Below are 24,389 nucleotides of genomic sequence, written 5' to 3' on the forward strand. Positions count from 1 at the left end.
CACATTCGCCAAATGAAAGCTTTACAAAGTTTTTTATTTTTTTCTCAGCAGTCGGAACTGCTGCTTGGATCATTTCAGTTTTCAAAAAGCAGTGAATCACCAGATCACGGCATCATAGCCAAGAAGTACCCATGCTCGCTCTGAGCTGTTATGTCTCGCCTGGGTTCGTATCCTGACTCGGCTATAAACTGTCATCCCAGTGTTTCACAGGCAGGGTGATTCATCAATGTGTGTGCCGTCTCTCAGCTGGACGTTCAGCTTAGTGTCACATCTGCCAGAATCCCCCATCCTCCTCTCCCTCTCTTCACTCCTCCTCCCCCTCTGCACTCCCTCTCTCACCACTATCCCACCCCTCTGCCTTTCTCTCCCTCTCCACCTCTCCCACCCCTCTATCCCTGTCCACCCCCCTCCTCTCCACCTTCCCTCGCTCTCTACCTCCCCTCCCCTTCTATTCCCCCCCTCCCCAATATTCCTGTCAGCGAAGCAACGGGTTGTATTTGCTCATTCAAAATAACAACACTGTGCTGGATATCGTGTTCAATGAACTCTTGAGTTATTATTGTTACAACTCACAAGTAACCCGTTTTTACGAATGGGATAATTTCCACACTTCTATGATGTCTATGGTGTATTTTATTGTCTTTCTTTGCTTCGGTCAAACAGTCTTTCTTTGAGAGCTGCTTGTCCTCATAAGAGAAATCTATTAATGCCACTCCAACTCGTCAATAGGGAGCCAAATCTGATCTCAACTTTCAAAGGAAATCTAATGTTCGTCATCAGCAAAGATTATAGATTTGATCACATTTAATAACCTCGACATCCCTCCTTCCAAATTCACTTGGAAAAAAAAGTCAGAGCATTTCAGCATTTCACTTGTGTAAAAATGACGACATTGTGGCAAAGAACGATTCGGCAACCTATGACGGATGATCAAGCTCCAAAAGAAAATTGGAAAGATCAACAAAACACATAATGAAAGATTTAACCAAAAAAACATGTTTATTGCAATTAGAAAGGCAAACTGATGCATCAGAGTTAGGCCTGCAGCACGTGCATGGGAAGTCTTTTACGTCTACAGCAAATATGTATATAGAAGCTATACAGATTTGAAGCTCCTGGAGGAAACTATCGAAGAAAAAAAATGGAAGGGATGAGTAGGTGCGGGTATGGGGGGGTGGGGGAGGAGGGAGTGTTAGGTTTAGCCCTGCGACTCACCCTGAAACTTGAACAAATGAAAAATTGAAACACAGACAAGCAGTTTGTGCTTCTTTCAGGCGTATCCCCCAAAAGCGAATGTTCAAGTGCATAGTCAGCATTCAAGATGGAAGTACCCAGAGAACATGAGTGAAGGGGTTATCAAAACCGAGAACACGAGTTATGCACACAAAACCGAGCTGCGGCGACGTGGAAGCGTCACCCACTCCTCAAGCTCCTGTCGAGTTGGACAACCTTGGCAAATCTCCCTCGAATAAAAGTAGGACCTTTTTCCGTCTGCTGAGAGAATTCATGGACCAGGACCTTTCACAGCCCCCATTCAATTTAACTAGATTTTTCTCTTGTCATTAGGGTTTCATCTTCACGGAAATAGGCTGAAAACAAACAAACAAACCAAAAAATAAAACAGTGGTATGTTGAAAAACGATCCACCATTTAGACTGGAATTAAAAGACATTAAAAATTACCCCAGTGTGGGGGTGACGGTCATCTTTGAAAATACCACAAGTTCTCAATGTTCAGTTATGACCGAAGACTATTGCGCAGCTCGAACTGCGCAGTTTGGTTAAAGATGACTCGGCATTTTGGCGCGCGTGCACGAAATTATATTTTGAAAATAAATGCGACGTTTACATTTCGGGTTTTGAAACTTTTGCACCTTCGGCGGAAAATGTATAAATATAAAAGGCTAAAAATGTGTTTTATATTTATATTTCATTTCTCTTTCCTTCCTTCTTTACGAATCGCATCGGCGTTTTTGGCCTTCGTCCAGATCACGTGACGATCAAACAGGAAGGAAATTCAAAAATCTGTCCGGTTCGATACAAGATAATATTTTTTACTATCATAATCGATAAACAGTTGCTGAATATCTTGTAGAATGGCAGACTAGATAGGTTTTGAAAATTTTTATAACTTACGTGACCTCGAGACCTTGACCCTGACCTTGAACTCGGACAAAAGTTATATCGTTGTGCAACACTCATCGACCTCTACCCACATACTAAGTTTCATCAAGATCGGAAAGAAAAATTGTTGATGGACGGACATTTGGTCCGGCTTTATTCGGTCATCTCGGTAGAAATGACCTAAAAAAAGAAACATTGCATCATTCTAATCAGGATGAAGGGAGATCACCATTTGCATATGGTTATGAATGGAATAGATGGATCACCAACAAGGACAAGTGTACTCGGCACAAGTCATGTCACATAAATATTCCCAGGTATTAAAATAAAAGTGATCTGTAAGAACGATTCCCAGGAGGTAAATTGTTAAATGTTCTTACGGTGGTCCTTCATCGCAAAATATCATTACCCTTGCCAGAGGAAAGGGCACTGCATTTGGGCCCGTTTGTCTGTCTTTCTGTCTGTCTGCACATAATGTGCTAACATAGGCTACAAACACTACCTGGTAACCAGTATTACAAATTACCTTTTTTGAACCAGGTGTCTCAATAAAGTATGTACAGGGCATTTATGAAGTCCTGTTACATTTCATTTATATGTTCGTGTTAATCTTTAGCCTGGTATTGGCGTAGCGGTTATGGTAGCTGGCTTGGGATCTTGGGAACCTTGGAACCCGAGTTTGAGAAGTTCATTGAATTAACACCAGATGGGGTTGATTCAGCCTGTCATCCTTCCGAGGTCTGTGAAATGGAGTACCAGTGTACTGGTAATATGGGCACAGCATCAGCGGCACAGCCGTGCCCTCAGCTAATGATGCTCCCCATAGCCTTGTGGTGCATATGAAGGAGGAGGAGGATGGTAATCTTAATGTTAAAGTTGATGTTAATGTCAAACTTATTTAATTGATTAATATTAGCGTTTCCTCTCATGTGTTCATCTATCTATAATTCCAGCAATCTGTGTGTGTGTGTGTGTGTGTGTATGTGTGTGTCCGCTGTTTCTCGACAACCACTGGTCCGATCTAATTGAAACTTGCCAGGTATATTGCTGGGGACCTGAGGATGTGCCTTTTCAAGGTTTGATATTAATCGGACAAGTGCTTCCCAAGTTATGGCCATTTATTTACCAAACCAATGACAAGACACGTTGTTGCGTGGGCGTGGCCGATGGGGAAGGGAAGCTCAGCCGCGTTCCCCATTACGGGTTACAACGTGCGGACTTCCAGAGAGTGATGACTTCGTGTATTCTAATAATTTCTCGATTTCTTATGCGCATTTATAGATAAACACAATGCCGCAAGTTATGATAGTTTTCATTCGAGACGGTGCATAAATTTCGGTAACATCAGAGTGCTGGTATGCTCCGAATCAGGAAGTAATTTTTTTCTCTCTTCTCTTCTCTTTTTGTTTTTCCTTGCGATGACATTGCGAAAAGGCAAAATACGTTGGCGCTAATTGAACAATTGGCCATTAAAACCTAAATTGCGAATCATCGTAACTGCGAGTAATATGCGAATTTCCGCGCCACGCACGTACGGGCACGCGAGAGTGAAGAAACGGCCTGTGTGGTTGTTGCTCACGGTTTGAATATTTATTTATATATATATATATATATTTTTTTTTACGGGCACGTACTAGTTATATTAATTTATCAAGTTCTGCAGAGGGGGGTAACTGGACTTGTAAACACCCTGTGCAATTGGAATGCCAGTATGTCTAAAAACAACGTACTATAAAGCACATACTACAGGGTGTTCCAAAAAAATGTACTCACATTTTGGCTCATAACTCATTGAATTTTTCATTTTTTTTCAGATCAAATTGACCCTAATAATGGCAGAAGTACGACTAAGTGTTGAAGAAAGAAAATTTATCATAAAGTGCTACTGGAAGCACAAAAACATCATGGAACTGCAAAGACAATTTATGACATTTTCACAAAGATCCACCAACGCGACGCACCATTGCTCGCATCCGAGATAAGTTTGAAACAGATGGAACTGTGCATGACGTCCATAAGGAGTGTTCAGGAAGACCACGGTCATCAACCACCCCCGCAAAGGAAAATCAATTGCTGGAAAGCCTCCACCGATCCCCACGGAAATCTGTAGGACAAATGGCTCGTGAGACAGGAATCCCAAAATCAAGCGCCCATCGCATTTTGAAGCGAATTAATTGGAAAAGTTACATTCCAAAATTAATCCACGCTCCAAATGAAGACGATCCTGACCGGAGAGCTGAATTTTGTGAGTGTTGCTTGGGCAAATGCGAATAAGATGCAGCATTTCCATCCAAAATTGTTTGGAGCGATAAGGCCAGCTTCAAGTTAAATGGCTCAATCAACCGACACAATTGCACCTACTGGGCTCCTGAAAATCCGCATGTTACTATGGAACACCATTTAAACTTACCAGGGGTTACTGTGTGGTGTGGGATATCAGAATTGGGCATCCTCGGGCCATTCTTTTTTGACCAAACTGTCACTGGGGATGTTTACTTAACCTTGCTGCAGGAATCCGTCGGTCCACGTGTCGAAGAGATATTTGGTGATGAAGAGATTTACTTTCAACAAGATGGAGCACCTCCCCACTACCACCGTGATGTAAGGGCCTATCTCGAAGCAACTTTTCCGAACAGATGGATTGGGCGAAGAGGTAGTGTTGAATTCCCTGCGCGTTCCCTAGACCTCACTCCAATGGACTTCTTTTTATGGGGATATCTCAAAGATAAGGTTTACGGCTCAAAACCAGCAACAGTCGATGAGCTGAAAGAGGAAATTAAAAAACAATGTCTTGCAGTTCCTAATGAAATGATTCGTAACGCTGTTGAATCCATTGGTCCGCGTTATTGGCTGTGTTTGGAACGTGATTGGTCGTCAGTTTGAACATTTGTGAACATGCATTTATTCATTTATACATGTAACCATTAATCTTGTTTCTAAGTCAATAAACAACGCATTTATTATCATTTAAAGAGAGTACATTTTTTTGGGACACCCTGTATTACAATACGTCTCCGTCAGTAAAATACGGGTATCTATAAAATACGTACCACATAGTCTATAAAAATACATATGATTGGAATGTGAATCTATACAATAAAACTAAAAATGTCTGTCTGCTGTCTGAACACAAACCTACATTGTCAATGGATCATCTATACACCACACAGATATACCAGCACACAAACACCACACGAAACAAGTCCTGGCATGGCTCTGCAATCTTTGAGTGCTCTTTCTAGTTTGGGCATCTCTACCGAGATGACCGAATAAAGCCGGACCAAATGTCCGTCCATCAACAATTTTTCTTTCCGATCTTGATGAAACTTAGTATGTGGGTAGAGGTCGATGAGTGTTGCACAACGATATAACTTTTGTCCGGGTTCAAGGTCAGGGTCAAAGTCACGAGGTCACGTAAGTTATAAAAATCGCCATCTTCAAAACCTATCGAGTCTGCCATTCTGCAAGATATTCGGCAACTGTTTATTAATTATGATAGTAAAAAATATTATCTTGCATCTAACCAGACAGATTTTTGAATTTCCGTCCCGTCTGGCCGCCACGTAACCTGGAAGATGGTCAAAAACACCTCCCGGTGCAAAGAAAACTTTTTACTTCCGATCTTGATGAAATTTGGTATGTGGGTAGAGGTCGATGAGTGATACCCAACGACATATTTTTTCCTGGATTCGAGGTCAGGGTCAAGGTCACGAGGTCACGAAAGTTGTGAAAGTTGCCATTTTCAAAACCTATCTCGTCTGTCATTTTAGGAGATATCTGGCAACGGTGCATCGATTATGATAGTAAAAAACATTATAGAGATGACCGTCACCCCCACACGGGGGTAATTTTTTTGCTATGCTTTCTATTTAATTGATAGGCATTTTGAATGGTGTTGCCCTTTCATACAAAGTTAGCCTGACCAAACTTTGCATGGGCATGCTATATATGGGTTTTTTACCTTATTGCAATAAGGGCATTCTCCAAACACCACGTTGAAGCTCTGGTGACAGGAAGGCAAGGATCGGAACCACTGTGGTACAAGGTAAATTATAATGATTAAATAAAGAAAGAACTACGACATATCACCAGATCAAGCACAGGAGTTAGTTTTCTCCTTCAAAAAGAAAAGAACAACACCTACACATTATGTTTGCAGGGAGGTTGAGGGGTTAACTTGAAATAAAACATTTTGATGCAATAAAAATGAATGGGAAAGAAGGCGGGAAGAAAAAATGAATGAAAAGGGAAAGCAGGCAAGCACGCGCGCGCGCGCGCACACACACACACACACACACACACACACACACACACACACACACACACACACACACACACACACACACACACACACACACACACACACACACACACACACACACACACACACACACACACACACACACACCTATTTCATCATGACATCATAATGATAGCTCTTAGAACAATAGCTTTCACTCCATCCTACCTCCCAGGGCTAATAGAATGGCCTCGAGTTATGCACACTCGCTTTCAAGCCATCCAGCCTGTGTTCGAATCCCAACCCAGCTATAAACTGTCATGGTGATTAACAAGAAGGGAGATTCATCAATGTGTGTGCCATCCCTTGGATGGACATACATTAAACTGGCCTTCATAAACAGTGGGCAAGCTATTGCAGGCACCCTGAACAAATTACAAATCCATCCACACAAATTTCTACCACTGAATGAACCTTTGGATACCAGTAGGAAGATATCTTGTGGTTGTGTACATTATCATCATAATTTCATAAAATTGTGATGGAGTTGATGTATAAAGCTCCCACATTTAGCGATTTCAAGATGCATATTGTTGTTTTGGCAAAGTTCCTTTTTGCAGATGACTCCACATTGTGTTGTAAAGTGCCCCCATTAGGTCATGTGGAGGTGGGTCGGTTCGTTCAGTTTCGTTGTGCAGATCACCAATCTAAACGAAATTCACCCTGTACATTCATGAGAACACACCATTGAAATTCCTACTTGTTTCCATATGCACAAGTTGACACACCGACAGTTATTACCATTTTAAATTATCGCCGTGAAGTGGGCTTGGAATGCTTCTAATCGCGGAGGAAACGACCAGGAAACAACAAATCAAGATGGTGGCACCCATGGTTGTCATGTGATTGAGTGATTTTTGGTCTTTCAACAACCAAATAAGCGTTGTTTCACACTTGGGCGGGGAGGACGATGAGAAAGTGACGCAATTCACGGATACGAGCTGGCGTAAGGTATGTGAGTGTGCGAAGGCTTTGTGCGACGCCGCAGATAGTGAAACTATCAACAAATGCCATTTGCTGGCTGATCAAATTATGAAACTCCTGCCAATGACTGATCCTCCTGCGGATGCCGGCTGTCACCGGTTCTGCTATGCGTCGTTTTGTAACAAGGTTCCTATAAAACGTGCTGAAGCCAGGAAAAGGAAATCAGAAGCCAGCACTACTGCAGTTTCTGCTCAAGCCAGTGAGGTGGTGGGCAGACGAGAAGAAGAGGGGCACTCATACCACAAAATACGTAGAAAATCCCTCAGAATCTCTGTAGAAAGGGTGGCTGGCAAATCAGCTGGTGTACTGCCAAGAATTTGTATCATATGCCAGAAAAAAGACAAATTCATCCGTGTCAAAGGAAAACCTCAACGTGATCAGTTGTCCCTGGCAGAAACACAGGATGGAAGAAAGCTGAGGGAAACTGCTGAGCAGAGGAGAGATGAACGTGATGTGAGAATAATGACAACTATAAAGGATAAAGACTGTGTGGCGCTGGCAGTTTGTTATCACGAGTATGTGAATGACACATACCACAGACAGAGTGAAAGTAAACTCCAAACTCAGAAAGTGAACTATGACCCAACATTTGACATTTTCTGTGATAAAGTAATCCAGGTAAGACTCATTGATGGAAAGCAATCTATACATATGAAGAAGTTGTGTGAGATGTTCAATGACCTATTCAGAGTATGCCAAGGTCAGGATAAGGCCAACTACCAGGCAACAAGACTGAAGAAAAGACTGCAGGAACGGTACCCAGACAAGATTTCCTATCGTCCACCAAAAATGTCTGAGAGCGAAGTGGTGTACATGAAGGACATTGATATTGGTTCCATTGCTCAGGCTGCTGTTGAAGATAGTCGCTCTACAACAGAAACAGAGTCAACTGCAGAGGATGAAGCCAGCCAGGGTCCACAGCAGGGTGATTCAGACCTCAATTTACATGTTCTATACTCGGGAACACTCATGGTGAGGGATGACCTGAACAAACACCAAAGTGTGGACATTACATGGCCCTACTTGGAAATGGTGGAGCTTGCACTAGAGCTTATACGGGCAACTCGTACTTAGAACTGGCCGAAACACCTTGCGATCACGAGAGCGTCAATGCCCTGGTACTTTGCGTACGATCACCTAAACTATGCAAGGTACTTACCCATTTACTGGCTGGAAATGGCCGGGCTAGAGTACTCCCACCCAGACACCTATCAAGCGTTCATGGACGGCAAATGGACTGTCCAACGGCATACTCGTTATGGATTTAGTGGTGTTATGTGTGATCAGATCATAGAGCAGACTTTAAATAGGGACAGCAATATCAGTGGAGGCATCATTGGTTACACTCAGAAAAGCACAGCTGTGAAGAAATGGATCCTGTCCCAACCAGCACGTGCGGAAATCGCAAGGAAATATGAGTCCATGGCGGGTATTCACGACGAGCCCGGAACGAGAAAGGATTTGGATGTGTCGAGCTCGAAGAAGAACGAAGCAGTGGTGGTACAAGTGATGGACACAGTACTTCAAATGATTAACCCTTTCTCCGACGCTCACCTTGAACTCGTCAATATTAGTTCAGGTGTCATCGCACCGCCAGCCACTTCCGCCGACTTGATGAACGCGTATGTCAAGGGAGAGAATGCTGTTGTGCAATTCATGCATGATCGGCTTCTCTCAGATGAGGTCCCATTCTTCAGTCCGATTTCGAAGGCCAAATTGGCAACTTTCTCGAACGTGCGAGGGCAAGTCGGCGACTCCCCACCAGCAGACGGCGAAGGTTGAAATTGTGATTGAATGTCGTCTTTTCACACGACTGCTGTTGATTGGCGAGAAAAGCAATGTAACACTCCACAATCTGCTCGCATACCCACTGGCGAACATATTGTTGCGGATTCGCGCCCGCCGGCGTGCTGACGGCCACGTAACTCGAATCGCGGCACGTCGCCCACCGGACGGACAATCCAGTCGTGACCCTCTCGGACTAACGCCGGGAACCAGTCACGGGTGGACCTTTCGGTCTCACCGCGATCGTGCCAATCGGCCCCCGCGTGGGATAGGGTTGCTCGCCAAATTCGACCTACCTAAGTACCCACACGGAGGGTAGACCGGGCGATCGCACCTCGCCGCAGGTCGACTTCGGACACGGGCCACTTAAGCGACCCGTTCCGTACTATCGGGATAACCGAGCGGTGTTATTCGTCGGCCTCGACGGTTCGATTAATTATCGGGCGTCTTAGCCCACGACCAACCCTTTACGTGAAGCAAGATGGGGATTCAATGAAAGAAATGACGAAGCGAAGCGGGAAAACAGTTCAACAATAAGCACATTTATTTAGCGATGAACGGAAAGCACACATATACAATTACACCAAAAGCAAATGTAAAAGAAGAAGAAGACAACGCAATATTACACAAAAAGCAAATGCAACAATGCAGATCTATCCGACTACCGGGCACACGGCAACACTTATACAATTTTACTTCACAGACGGCACCGACAACACATATTCCCAAAGCAAAAGAAAAGAGAACCACCCTCCAGGATGAGGGGGGTAGGCGGGCCTGGGGCCGAGACCGTGTCGGGCCTACCCGTCTGATGATGAGACGCGGAGCGGCGGTGGTGCCTCAACTCCGCGGGCCTCGCGGACAGTGTCTGGTAGGGGGTGGGAAGGGGGCCCCCTTTGTCGCACTATCTCAGCGCGGGGGGAAACAGGAGGGGGTTGCTGATGCTCGGGGAAAGGAGGACTTCACCCTGACTCGGGTCCCGCGGCGAGCGTCTCCTCCTCCACCTCGGTCGCGTTGCTGGCCTCTCTGGTGTGCAGCTCCCGGCACCGACGCGAGCACCCCCTCGTCCGCCTTCGCCGCCGTCACCTCTCCACAGCTCCGTCCTCTTCACTCCGACTAGTACCACTTCTTTCCAGCTCCACCGACGACTCTGTTGAATTCCGCACACTCAACTCTCAACTTCCAACTGAACTCCTCCTCAACTTCCAACTGAACTGAACTCGACTGACGAACGCAGTCGTTTTTATAAGCCCCGTGGCTTCGCTCTTTCACCCTTGACCCTTTGCCTCCGACCCTTCACCTGCCTCCCCATTGGCCGGAGGAAAAGTGGGCGTGAATGCTTTTTGATCCATGAATTTGCATATAGCGACCGCCCTCCAACGCCCTGGAGGCGGGGCCAAATCGCCCCTCGCTCACCGATTGGACGGAACAAAAGTGGGCGTGAGTCGTTTTTGATCCGTTTTTCTGCGGAAAGTCCGTGATGTTTTTGAACACGCTGCTCGGTGCGCGCCCCGCACGAGTCCAGCATCGGTGCCCACGAGTGGCGCGAGATGACGGTGATGCGATGGTGGCGAGTTGTGACGGTAAAGGTCGTGGCGGTTGTGGTGAAGCGGCGTTGTGGATGGTGGTTGTTGTGATGGCTGTTGAGACGTGATTGGTGGTGGTAATAATGGCGGCTGGTCCAAAATAAAGATAGTAAAAGAAAAACGGCTATCCTGAAGAGTCGCAGCCCGCATGAATGACATTTATTCCCTCTAGACAACGGATTTGGGCCTAACTACACATATACTTACCGAGATATCTCACCTAAGGGACCTGAATGGTGGTTTGCGAATTTGGTCAACCACAACACTACCCCCTCCCCTTTTTATAGACTCGTCCCGAGTCGTCAAATTTTCCTGTGCCATCATGTGTAGTTTTCCCCTAGTACATTTTACCTACGGATCCCTGAGTGCGACCATTCATGGTATTCGTGTCCCCAAAATAAATAACCTGAGGGCTGAGTAACTACCTAAACAAACTCACTCACACGGACGACTTAAATAAAATTGCCGGCGCTAAGACAAACATGCCGGGGGCGCACTCATATTTACAGTACATCTTAACCTTAACTTACAAATGTTACACTAAACCATGGCCCAGGATCAATGAACTCTGCAAAAAGAAAGCAGTTAGCAGGGAGCCAGGCTGCTCGCATGCAGTCTCTGGCTCAAACAATGCAGGTGACAGGGAACGTGGCCGGCTACTCACACGCAGTCCAAGGCCTTCCCTTTTGAACTGAACGCAGTGAACCACAACGGTGCATGGGCCGCACAAACGTAGTCTCCGTGCCAGCTCAAGTGGCACATGCAATGAACACACGAATGGATGGATGAATGGTTTGAACTGAACGCAGTGAACCACAACGGTGCATGGGCTGCACAACGCAGTCTCCGTGCCAGCTCAAGTGGCACACGCAATGAGCACAACGAATGGATGGATGAACACAAACACGGTACACGGGCCGCCAGTGCAGGCCCGTGTTGTAGCTGCCAACAGGGCAGTTCTCGCAGCTTGCAAACTGTTGCCTTGATCCTGGCGCACATGGCAATGAACAGGGGGGGGGCAAAGCAAAAATTGAACGGGGCTGGTGAACAGGGGCAGTGGGCATGGCATGGCAAAGGTAGCAGGCAAACACAGCCCGCAGAAGAAGGCCGTTGCAGGCAAACACAGCCGGCAGATGAACTGGCCGGCACAGGCCTTGAAGTACCACAGCTGCAGATGATCCGGCCGGCACAGGCCTTGCAGCAACACAACAGCTGCCGATGAAGTGGGCCGGCACAGGCCTTGAAGAAAAACAGCCAGCCGGCAGATGAAGTGGGCCGGCACAGGCCTTGCAGTAACACAGCCAGCAGATGAAGCTGGCCAGCCTTTGCCGTTCAGTGGAGGTTGGTGGAGGGAGTGCGGTGGTGCTGGCCACTTGGAAGGCGGGCTCGGACCTACCTACCTGTCTCCCTCCGAACCTATCGCCTTTGCCTGTCACTGTACATACCCACTCCCTTAATTTGTCAAACCCCAATTTAGCCCCAACTTATTTTTTTATTTATTTATTTATTTTACTTCCCCACTATAAATCGTCCCCTAACCCCCTTTACTGACCTTGTTCGGCTAACCTATCCTGTCACCTAGCCTACTCCCAACCCCTACGTTCCCTTCCCGGAGGGGAATAAGGGAGAGCTGTCCTGTGTCGAGGCCCAACTCAAGCCTCAGAATGGCCTCCCCAGAGTTCGGCGATCTATAACCAAAGTGGGTCCAGCGGCCCACAACGAGAGCGAGGGGATGGATGGTGCAGAGGGGTACACTTCCTAATCTACCCTATCCATTTAACTGTTAAACTACCCCGGGGCTTTCAACAAGCGCCTCTCGCTTAAACTATTGGTTCTAACAACCCAGATTCCCGTCGCCTGTGTTGGTGTCCTTACAATTTCGGGCCTCGCCCCCCAATTTTCTTCCCGTGCCCTCACACGGTCTCATGGCTGGGACACGTGGCTCCCTTTGGCAGGCACGACCCTCTGCCGATTCTCCGACGATGGCACCCCCGGGCACTACACTGCCTCCGAGCCTACCAGCTCCCTAACACCGGGGAGTGCCCCCCATGGCACCTCCCCTGAAACGCACACGTGGCAGGCTGGCTTCCCAGGCCCCTTTCCGAGGGTCACCCGCGCCCACAACACTGCCCACGCGGCTAATGGCGCCCCGGGCCCCCGCACCAAGCGGCGCACCCGTGCCCACTACGCTATCCCGGCCCCCCATGGGCCCTTGGCCTACCACGGCAGACTAGCCTGGTGCCCGGGGTACCCACTCAGCGATACTCACTTTTCGCAGCCACGCTCCCAGCCCGTCAACAGGGCTCCTGCACCCCTCCAAACGGGTTTCGAGCCTACACACCCACCAACAACAAAACGACCTCCATTTTTCAATTTAACTAACCCAGCTAACTTACTTTATACTGACCCCGGGGTCCCTTGGGCGGGAGTCACTCCTCCCCCCAATCACTCATCGTACCATGCATTCCCCATTCGCTCCATACACACAGACCCGCTGGCCTCACTCACTCACCAAGCACATGCTTCCACTTCACTCGCCAACTCTTCAACACACACACCACTGAACTCTGCCATCCTTCTAACTACCTCCCCTAACTAACTCGTGCTCCCATGTCGTCCCTTAAACTACAGCACGTTCCTTTTAACACTACGTAGCTAAGCTACGTCCCCTCTACACATCCACAAGTCTGTCACTGTCTCCAAATCTCTAAAATAACTTTTATTTCCCCACCTAAAGATCACTAAATCCCTCTACCTAATCCATTCCACGGACTCCATGAGGACTTACCCCTGCCCCATGAAGTCGGTCTAACTAAGCTAACCCTTCCCCCTAACTAGTTTCCATCCTGTGCCCTAGGTCAAGGGGGTCTTCCACCCCTTGCCCAGGAATCCTGTGCACCCGAAAGTGAGGCTTGCTTCTTTTTTTTTTTTTCTTTTTTTTTTTTCCATGCGCAGCACCAGCGCGGCAACTCGCCGCTCGCGCACTTTACACCTGCCCGTGACGTCATGCAGCTGCACGTGTACCTCGTCCCTCCTTGGACAGTACCATCCGGCAGGGATTCCCCTCCTGCCAGATTCCAACCCCACGTGCAGCCATGACGTCACCGTGCGCATAAAAAAAACAAGCCCCACGTCTCGAGGGGTTCCCCACGCGAACACATGTGCTTTGCCCGTTGGAGCTTAACACACACGATCGCGTGGAGAACCCGTCCGGTCCAAATCCGTTTACCTGCCCTAGCTTTGTCCGTCCGCGGGATCGGCAAATCCACCGCGTGCGTTTCCGGACCGGGACTTCACTCTCGCAAGCGAGCACGTGGGGGTCTCGTGCGTTGCACAGCACGGACCTCGTGCTCACTGCTGGGTGAACCCGGCACGGTCCCCGAAACAGCTACAGCCGCTACTCGGCTTTCTTTCTTCACATGTCTCCGTCGTCGCCTCCATTCCACACACGCACTCCCGCGTGTTACGACGCTCACACTCCACACCATTACATTCACACCGGGAGACGCGGCTGCGTGCTCCCGCATGCCAACCGACATCTCCCTCACATACTGCTCTCTCACACACACGGTCTCCCTTGCATAAACCATACCACTCACACGTGGTGCTCCATTCATACAAACCACTCCACTCACACCCGCGGGGGCACTCACCCGCGGTGCCTCACTCACACACCGTGCCTCACCCACACACGCGGGGGCACTCACCCGCGGTGCCCCATCCACACTGGCCGTTTCATCCACACACACGGCCTCACTCATACACGGTGCCTCATCCACACACGGCGTGCTGGGAAGCACGTACTCTGGCACCATCGCCACCACACCACTCACACACGGGGTCGCTTCCACACACGGGGACGCACTCACACCTTGCACCACACACACAGGGTCAACCACACTAGGGATTCGTGTCCCCACAAGGGTCTCCGGGGCCTCTATACCCCCCAAGTTCTCCGTGCACCTGTCCACAGCACTCCTCCCCTCGAACTCGCAAAGCACGACCGAACTCACCTGGTCGTGACTCGCCTCAAGGGGGCATACTCCCTCCCCTCGTTCCTGGAGGAGGCTATCCCGCTGCTCGCACTGGGTCTCCACCCAGTCCACCAGCTCACCCCCATTATCCTCCACTACCTCCGTGCGTCACTTACCCCGTCTTCATCGTGTAGTCTTCCCTCTATCGTTCTCATCTCCCGTGTCTCTGCTAACTCAGTCACCTCTTCACTCTTTACCTCCCTTGTCTCAACTATTATTATTTCCTTTGTCGTCACCTCGTGTCTCGTCTCACACGTTTTGGTCTCCCCATTTAATTTTTCCCTTTCGGTCATCGTCACGACCCTCGCCCAACACGTCCCCCGAATTATTTTTTCACCCGCCTCCACCGTGGGCCCGACAGCCGTTGCACCCCCTTCCAGCTCGTTTGCTCCCACACGTGGAGTCGCCATTTTTATCTCCCTGGTCACGGCCTTCATGCCCGCCTGCAGGCATCGGCCCATGTTCTGCGTCTCACCCCGCAGCTTTTTCGTTTCGTTTATAAATTCATTTGCGTATGCATCCATCTTTTCGTTCATTCCTTTCATTTTGTTTATAATTTCATGCGCATTCGTTTCCATTTGCTTGTTCATTGCCGCCAGCATGGCGTATAGCTGGGCCATGTCGGGTGCGCTTGGGTGAGCCGATTCGGCAAGAATCGGGAGGTTTTGGTGGAGAGGGGGAGGGGAGGTGTCATACACCGCGGCCGCTGCCGCACCTATTTCGGGCTCTGGGTTCAGTTGGGCGAGTTCGTTTTCCTGTACAACCAACATTTCCTGCACGGGGATTTCATCCTGGACCATGGATCCTACATTACTACACATATACATTTCTAATACCCCCGGCTCCCGCTCGCCTTGAGACACCATCTTGCTTCTCCCAAAGGGTTAATTTAGCTCGCTCGTAATTTGGAGGGAATCGGGGGTCGCTCCTCTCACCCCTGGACCGATTCCCGTGAATTTAATTGGAGACAGGAGAGCCCGTTTTCCCGTTCTCCGATACCAGTGCCGCGAGGAGGGCGATGGGTTTATATCGCACGACCTGACACCAGTGTTGCGGATTCGCGCCCGCCGGCGTGCTGATGGCCACGTAACTCGAATCGCGGCACGTCGCCCACCGGACGGACAATCCAGTCGTGACCCTCTCGGACTAACGCCGGGAACCAGTCATGGGTGGACCTTTTGGTCTCACCGCGATCGTGCCAATCGGCCCCCGCGTGGGATAGGGTTGCTCGCCAAATTCGACCTACCGAAGTACCCACACGGAGGGTAGACCGGGCGATCGCACCTCGCTGCAGGTCGACTTCGGACACGGGCCACTTAAGCGACCCGTTCCGTACTATCGGGATAACCGAGCGGTGTTATTCGTCGGCCTCGACGGTTCGATTAATTATCGGGCGTCTTAGCCCACGACCAACCCTTTACGTGAAGCAAGATGGGGATTCAATGAAAGAAATGACGAAGCGAAGCGGGAAAACAGTTCAACAATAAGCACATTTATTTCGCGACGAACGGAAAGCACACATATACAATTACACCAAAAGCAAATGTAAAAGAAGAAGAAGACAACGCAATATTACACAAAAAGCAAATGCAACAATGCAGATCTATCCGACTACCGGGCACACGGCAACACTTATACAATTTTACTTCACAGACGGCGCCGACAACACATATTCCCAAAGCAAAAGAAAAGAGAACCACCCTCCAGGATGAGGGGGGTAGGCGGGCCTGGGGCCGAGACCGTGTCGGGCCTACCCGTCTGATGATGAGACGCGGAGCGGCGGTGGTGCCTCAACTCCGCGGGCCTCGCGGACAGTGTCTGGTAGGGGGTGGGAAGGGGGCCCCCTTTGTCGCACTATCTCAGCGCGGGGGGAAACAGGAGGGGGTTGCTGATGCTCGGGGAAAGGAGGACTTCACCCTGACTCGGGTCCCGCGGCGAGCGTCTCCTCCTCCACCTCGGTCACGTTGCTGGCCTCTCTGGTGTGCAGCTCCCGGCACCGACGCGAGCACCCCCTCGTCCGCCTTCGCCGCCGTCACCTCTCCACAGCTCCGTCCTCTTCACTCCGACTAGTACCACTTCTTTCCAGCTCCACCGACGACTCTGTTGAATTCCGCACACTCAACTCTCAACTTCCAACTGAACTCCTCCTCAACTTCCAACTGAACTGAACTCGACTGACGAACGCAGTCGTTTTTATAAGCCCCGTGGCTTCGCTCTTTCACCCTTGACCCTTTGCCTCCGACCCTTCACCTGGCTCCCCATTGGCCCGAGGAAAAGTGGGCGTGAATGCTTTTTGATCCATGAATTTGCATATAGCGACCGCCCTCCAACGCCCTGGAGGCAGGGCCAAATCACCCCTCGCTCACCGATTGGACGGAACAAAAGTGGGCGTGAGTCGTTTTTGATCCGTTTTTCTACGGAAAGTCCGTGATGTTTTTGAACACGCTGCTCGGTGCGCGCCCCGCACGAGTCCAGCATCGGTGCCCACGAGTGGCGCGAGATGACGGTGATGCGATGGTGGCGAGTTGTGACGGTAAAGGTCGTGGCGGTTGTGGTGAAGCGGCGTTGTGGTTGGTGGTTGTTGTGATAGCTGTTGAGACGTGATTGGTGGTGGTAATAATGGCGGCTGGTCCAAAATAAAGATAGTAAAAGAAAAACGGCTATCCTGAAGAGTCGCAGCCCGCATGAATGACATTTATTCCCTCTAGACAACGGGTTTGGGCCTAACTACACATATACTTACCGAGATATCTCACCTAAGGGACCTGAATGGTGGTTTGCGAATTTGGTCAACCACAACAATATCTTTCCCGCTGGCATCCGGTGATGGTTCGATTGCTAAGACGGACAAAGGCAAACTCCGCAACCATATACTGAAACTGTGGCCCGATTGCCGTGTGGACGCTCGGCCTATCCAAGGTGCAACAATTGTGGATGGAATGGCCGTTATTCAGGCGATAAAGGATGGTTCACTGCTGAACACTTTCGGCAAACTGGAAGAGATGGTGCTGCACATCGTAGTGGCCAAAGCACGACATAACCAATCTTCGAGACTGGACGTGGTGTTTGATACTTACCCAAGTATCAGCATCAAGTGCCTGGAGCACGCCAGACAAGCGGGCAGGGCAGGCGATCTTCAGGTGCGAACCATCTACGGAGGTGATCAAGCCCTTCCAAAACAGTGGGCCAATTATCTCCTGAGCGGAGCCAACAAGGAGGCGATGATAGAGTTCATTGTCGAATCGTGGACGAGAAACATCTCTCCATCAAAACTGGGTGACATGCTGTTATACGTCAATCATGCCAGCAAATGTGAGAAAATCAAGGCGTCGAATGGTGTCATGACTGTGTCGTAAGTACCTGAACTAGAATGTGACCATGAGGAAGCCGACACGAAGCTCCTGCTACATGCCGCTCACGCGGGACCGAATGAAGAGTCGGTGCGCATAGAGAGTTTCGACACCGATGTGTTTGTGTTGGCATTGGCTCACTCGAAGTCGATTCGGGAGAGAAATTTCCATCTGGTCACAGGAAGTCCCAAGGACATTATCATCGTTGACATTAGGAAGCTGAGTAATGCCCTGGAAAGTTCTGTTTGCGATGCGTTGATAGGTTTGCACAATTTCACGGGGAGTGATACCACCAGTGCATTCCACGGTAAGGGCAAAACAAGGCCATTTGACTTGATGATGAAGAGTCCCCATCTCATCACCTGTTTCGGGAGCATTGGTCGAGAATTCACGCGAGATCAGAATATCATTCACGACCTGGAACAATTCGTCTGCGCCATGTACAATCAGCCGACCATGAAGAGTGTGGATGAGGCTCGCTACAAGCTATTCTGCAGCCAGTCGCTGGGAGAACAGAAGTTGCCGCCTACAAGCGACGATCTGATGCTGCATGCAGCATTGCAAAAGAGTGAATGATCAGTCTGCGATCCACCACCGCGCAACTGAGAGGTTTACAGAAGCCCCTTCTCCTACATTTCACGGATGGGTGGAACGCAACGGAGCACTGATTGTTCACTGGCTGACCAAACCACCAGTGCCGAAGGAACTGTTAGAGGCGACAAAATGCAATTGCAAGAAGACGAAATGCGAGACCAACCAGTGTTCTTGCCGGTCAAAAGGACTGTCCTGCACAGAGTGCTGTGGGTGTCAAAACTGCGCCAACGATGAACAGACCCGTGCAGAAATGGAACTTATCTTATGTATTATTTCTGAGTTTGTGGTTTCGTGTCGCGCTATCTTCGACTTTGTTCTGCACTCGAGTAGCGTGATATTCGGCTTACATTATCTCAAAGACCATATGAGGTGCATGGTACAAAAAAAAGTAAATAAAATGGTTCTGAAAGAGTGAAATCGTATTCCACTTACTGCATTAAAGTAAAATTACTACTGATACTTTGCATCAGTTCCTTTCTCAAACACACCCACCCCAACATGTCACGCAGAGCACGGGTTATGCTTGTGCATGATGAAAGCAGAACTGACGATGATTCAGACGACGAACTGTGAATGCGGGTGTCACACTGCTTTTGCTGTGGTGATCTACTACACAGTAGTATTCAGGTTGGTTAACATGTAATAGTGGACTTGAGTTTTGTAATAGCAGCAGTCAAGAGCCTAGTTCACCAACCGCTTCAGAGCAAGAAATACTGGAGTTCTAAGACAGTAATCCCCTTGTGGCGTTCTACTTTTCATCAGGCTGAGTCGCGCAGTCTCTTTGTCTTTGATTTAATCCGTTATAGCCAATGTAACTGTCTTTAATAGGCGCTGTAACTGTCTTTAATAGTCAATGTAACTACCTTTAATAGCCAGTGTGGCTGCCTTTTAAGCAAAAAGTTGCCTTGGTCAACTCGAAGGCCTGTCTGGTCGGTCCAGACGTTTTCGGCCGGTAAAAATATGTGACTGCTTCGGTTTACGACCTTTAATTATAAACATCTTTAATAACAGTGAATAGGGCTCTGTATAAACATATTGTATCATTTTAAGACCTCACAAGAGTTTTCTTTGACCTACATATCAGTCTAACCTTGATTCTTCATTTGTGTCAAAATCGTGCTTTAATGTTCGGTGTATCTTTAATTGCCAAAAATGACCAATTGTGTCACATCCTCGACGTGGAAACAAGTGGATTTGGACTCAGCGTCTAAAATTCTTTAAGTATGCCAAATTTCATTCAGATTGGTGATCTGCCTAACGAAAATCATTTTCTGAAGGTAATCGCGAGTACCTCCACATGGTCTCCATCCCATTGACAGACAGACTGCAGCTGTATCTCTCTGCTGATCTGAAAATTATTGGATGCTGGTCTGAAAAAAGGAACATGTCCTTCAATCCTGAAAATTCTCACAGCATCACCTTGTCACTCTGGAAAGATCGTCAAACTAACCAACATATTGCCATGATCAGCTACTGGAAGAGGGTCACCATCTTGAACTTCTAAGCCTCATCAGCAGCCATGACCTTTCCTGGGTTGCTCATAAAGTCACGCTTTCCTCCAAATCCAGCCGCAAACTGGGCATCCTCCATTACTCGGTCTTTTCTTGAAAAATCCGAACCACTCAGTGTAGAAGGCCTCTGTCTGCTCAATGGAGTACTACTCTCCCCAATGAGCCAGGGCCCCAGCATCATATCTATCTCTCCTGGACTTTGTGGAATCGAAGAATCGAAGAACACACACTCTGCCATGTGTCCTAGGAGGCAGAGATTTAGAATCCCCCACGATGAGGCTGAAGCACAAGTTCTGCTGCTCTCATATTTAACTCCCTCTGCTCTCAAACCTTGACCCGACCCAACTCCAGGATGCACGTGTTCTTCCGGTAACCCCCTCTTGGTTAAACCTCCAAAATCCAGGTTGACTGCACATCTCAACTCTTTTATTCCTCAATTCTCCAGTATGTGTATCCATCGAGAGATTGTCCTCTCCCACTCTTACCTCCAGGGTTTCAAGCTGGCGGTGCACCTCCATCCCAGGTCACCCGACATTCTTACTCACCGTTGAATCGCTCCATTAATCCTGCCTATCCCAACGTCAGGTTACAGTAAGTACAGTGTTTGCTCCCTCCTCTTTTCCTGCTTGTTCATTCCCTTCCTTATTGTGTCCAAAAGTTGCCCCACTGCTCTACTGTCAGTTCATACCCTCCATCACCTTGCTCTTCCATGAGCCTCAAGCTTGGAGAGAGAAAAAAAGAAGAAAAAGGTTGGTTCTCATGCTGAAACAATGTCCATAAATAAACCTTGTTGTTTGGTGCTTATGTAAAGGGTCAAAGTTTACTGTTAACAGGTCCCAAGAATACAATTGTTTAAACTCTACACAACAGGAATAGGCTTCGCTATCTCTAAGCTTAAATTTACATTGACAATTATATTGTAGTTGGAGCTGCAGGAAAAAAAAAAAAACAAAAAAAAAAAAAAAAACTTTACTTCTCAATCAACTCTCAGATACCAATAATGCCTTCCCTCACCCTTGGACTTGTAGCTAAACAGAGCCACATTGTGAAAGCAGAACATACCAACAAACTGGTACTCACTTCGTATAGGCAGGCCTGGTGGTAGGGTTGACCACACCGAGGATCGTCGCACACCTGGTCTGGCAATGACGAGTCAAGTCGGTACATGTAGCAAATACCGCACTCCAAGCTGAAATCCTGCCGAGGAAGAGCGTACAAGGATATAGCAGATTTGTGTGTGCACACATGCTGATTGATACAGCAAAACCTGTCTTATAGGCACAGCCATATTGTCAGGTCAAAGTGGCACTGCATCACTTAATTCGTATCTGCATCACTTAATCACATCACATCACATCACACATCTGCATCACTGAATCACATCATATCACATCACACATCTGCATCACTTAATTTATTATTTATTACTTATATCCTGGTCAATATGACAGTAACCGAGCACCTTTGCAAAACAGAAACACTTTAACCTTGGTGTGAACGAATTACAATGACCCGGCAATTTCCAGTTACATAAACAATTTCTCAGCATCGCTCATCACGTCCTGAGTGTAATATAAAGACTGCTGATGTAACGACCTGGGACAGGTAATACTGCAGACCTTGGAGGCAGAGATTTAGAATTTAGACAGGATACAGTGGCATAATCTTTAAAAATTTGCACCATGCGATTTGAGTCCAACATAAAGTTCTGGATGGCGTACTCAGATATACTGCATGTTACCAACACAAGGTAACAGGCAACCAATACAAGGGACACCTCCCACCCCTACCTTAAAGAGGCACCACAGAGCAGGATACGTCTCCATGGAATCACCAAAAAAGAAAAAAAAAAGTTCAAACATCACCAGATTTCGAGAATTTTTAGAAGGAATTTTTTTTTCTTCTAAATTTCACTCTTCACTATATTGTCTTGTCCACCAATGTCCTTGTAATTCATGTAAAGTCCATTGATGTGTATTAACATCATTGTCCTGCATGCCATTTCTGTACAAACTCGAGCAGGAGCATTAGATCCATCACTGTATGTCGAATTTGAATTTGTTCAGGAAAATGTAAGTCAGGTGTGGGAGCATGCGGCGGAGCAGTGTGTGGCTGCGTCCACTTTCCGCACTCCATTGGCCTCCGTCTGGCCATTCCCCAGGCAGATGTCTGGCCCATTGGCCTACTCCACTCACGAGTCTCCCTCGCTGAGAGAATCTGGTGAACAGGAACAGCGTCAGGAAAATAAGCCATGTGTCCATACAACAGCAGCTGACGCTGACGGACTATGCAGGTAACAAATCTCATTTGAGTCTCTCTCAGCAACCGCTCGTTGTGACAAAGTCTGACTAGTGATAGTCAAGGATTCGCCGAAGAGACCTGGTACCAAAGAAATTAAGTCTCCGTCTCAGATCCCTGGTCAGAGTCCAAATCTCACATCCACAGAGCAAGACTGGAAGCACCAAGGACCTGAAGACTCAGACTTTCGTCCTCCCGCACAGGTACCGACAGCACCACACCCCATGATCCAGTGAATCTATGACTCCACAGGCCTGACACAGACGTCGATTGACCTCTAACTCACAGCCAGCAGAAACGTGAATCCCTCCGTGACCTCAACATCCTCACTACAAACAGGTACAGACAGGATCGCAGCATCTAATATGTCATTGAAAGCCTGGATCTTAGTTTTGACACAGGAAACCCGTAATTCCAGCAGCTCCGACTCCTCATTCAGCATCTCGAGGGGCCCCAAAAGGATATCCAGTCTCCACAAAGATGACTGCATCATCTGTGAAATCAAGGTCAGAGATCTTGACATTCCCAAACGATGCACCGCAGCTTGCTCTCTCAGACATCCTCCCCAGAATCCAGTCCATACAAGTGCTGAAAAGTGTGGGGGCCAGTACACAACCCTAATGAACTCCTGTAACAACTGGAAATAAGTCAGAGATGGTATCATCACATCACACAGCAATCTCAATACCAGAGTATAGTTCAGACATCAGATTGATCAGTTTTGGTGGCACCCCACGAAGACCAAGAATCCTCCAGAGGGCATCGCAATTCACTGAATCACACGCTTTACAGAGATCAACATAGGCTGCAAGCAGCCCCTGCCGAAACTCTTGTCTGCATTCTGCGAGAACCCGAAGAGCAAGGATACGGTCAATCATTGACCTCTTTGGTGTAAAGCCTGACTGCTTTGGACGCTGGTGCTCAAGCAGATGGTGGTGAACCCTATCAAGAATTATCCGAGCAAAGACCTTGCCGGGCAATGAGAGAAGCATCACCCCTTGGTAGTTGTTGCAATCCTGGCGATCACCCTTCCCTTTCCAGAGACCGACAACAAGGCCCTTCTTCGAGTCAGTTGGGATGATGCCTGTGTTCCAGGCAGAGCACAGAACTGCATGTACCGACATCAGTACAGAATTTCCACCAGCCTTGAGAAGATCAGCATCGATGCCACAGATCCCAGGAGCTTTACCCCATTTCAACCGGTTCACTGCAGCCTGTTTCCACAAACGAAGGTGGACCGCAGTTGATTGGAGGGTCAGGAAGAGGGATAATAACACCCCTGACATCTAAATTAACAGCTGGTGGGTCAGCCTGGTACAGCCGCTCAACATAACCGGCCCAGCGTTCCTTCACTTCTGAGTCTTGTTTTGGAGCCACTACCCTCCGCTCTAACAGCAGTACAACGCGGGATGGGCTTGGAGGAATGCAATGCGTGAATTCCCCTAGAAGCAGGATGAGAATCACTTAACCACAGGTGATGCTCTACTCCCTCACAGATTCCTTGCACATAAGGCTCCTTTGTCTTCCCTCAGCGCATGTACAGTTTTACGCCTCAACTCCCTGAACAGCTCAGCTCTGCCATTAAGCCTGGCCATGCGACTTTGATTCATGGTATCCAATGTCCCTTGAGCGACAATATTCTTCTTCGCTCTCCAGTGAGTTACAAAACATCCACCAGCATCATCAAGGATGTGGTTCTTGAAGGCACTCCACAATGTTGCAGGATTTCCAAAAGCACTCAGACCTCCCAAATCCCCAATCAGCCTGTTTGCAAACTCCTCAGCTACCCTCTCATCCTTGAGCTTGCCAACATCCAGTGTTGGC

The 24,389-nt window shown here is 48.2% G+C and overlaps 1 protein-coding gene across 9 annotated transcripts in view; it reads right to left on the minus strand.

The window, feature by feature from the left end:
• Positions 1-975: 975 nt before the first annotated feature.
• The window catches only part of FANCL (FA complementation group L), a 74,207-nt gene continuing 50,793 nt past the window's right edge, over positions 976-24,389 (minus strand). For all 9 annotated transcript variants that reach the window (XM_085887567.1, XM_085887572.1, XM_085887565.1 and 6 more), the window contains 3 exons: positions 21,348-21,464; positions 6,085-6,156; positions 976-1,589 (listed from right to left, as the gene is read on the minus strand). In XM_085887567.1, the coding sequence (XP_085743693.1) occupies positions 1,563-1,589; positions 6,085-6,156; positions 21,348-21,464 (216 nt within the window). In that variant the 3' untranslated portion in view covers positions 976-1,562. The remainder of the gene's footprint in view (positions 1,590-6,084; positions 6,157-21,347; positions 21,465-24,389) is intronic.

This window comes from Eptatretus burgeri, chromosome 7 (assembly GCF_056783735.1).
Source record: "Eptatretus burgeri isolate ZD-2024b chromosome 7, Ebu_testis_v1, whole genome shotgun sequence".
Taxonomy (NCBI): Eukaryota; Metazoa; Chordata; class Myxini; order Myxiniformes; family Myxinidae; genus Eptatretus; species Eptatretus burgeri.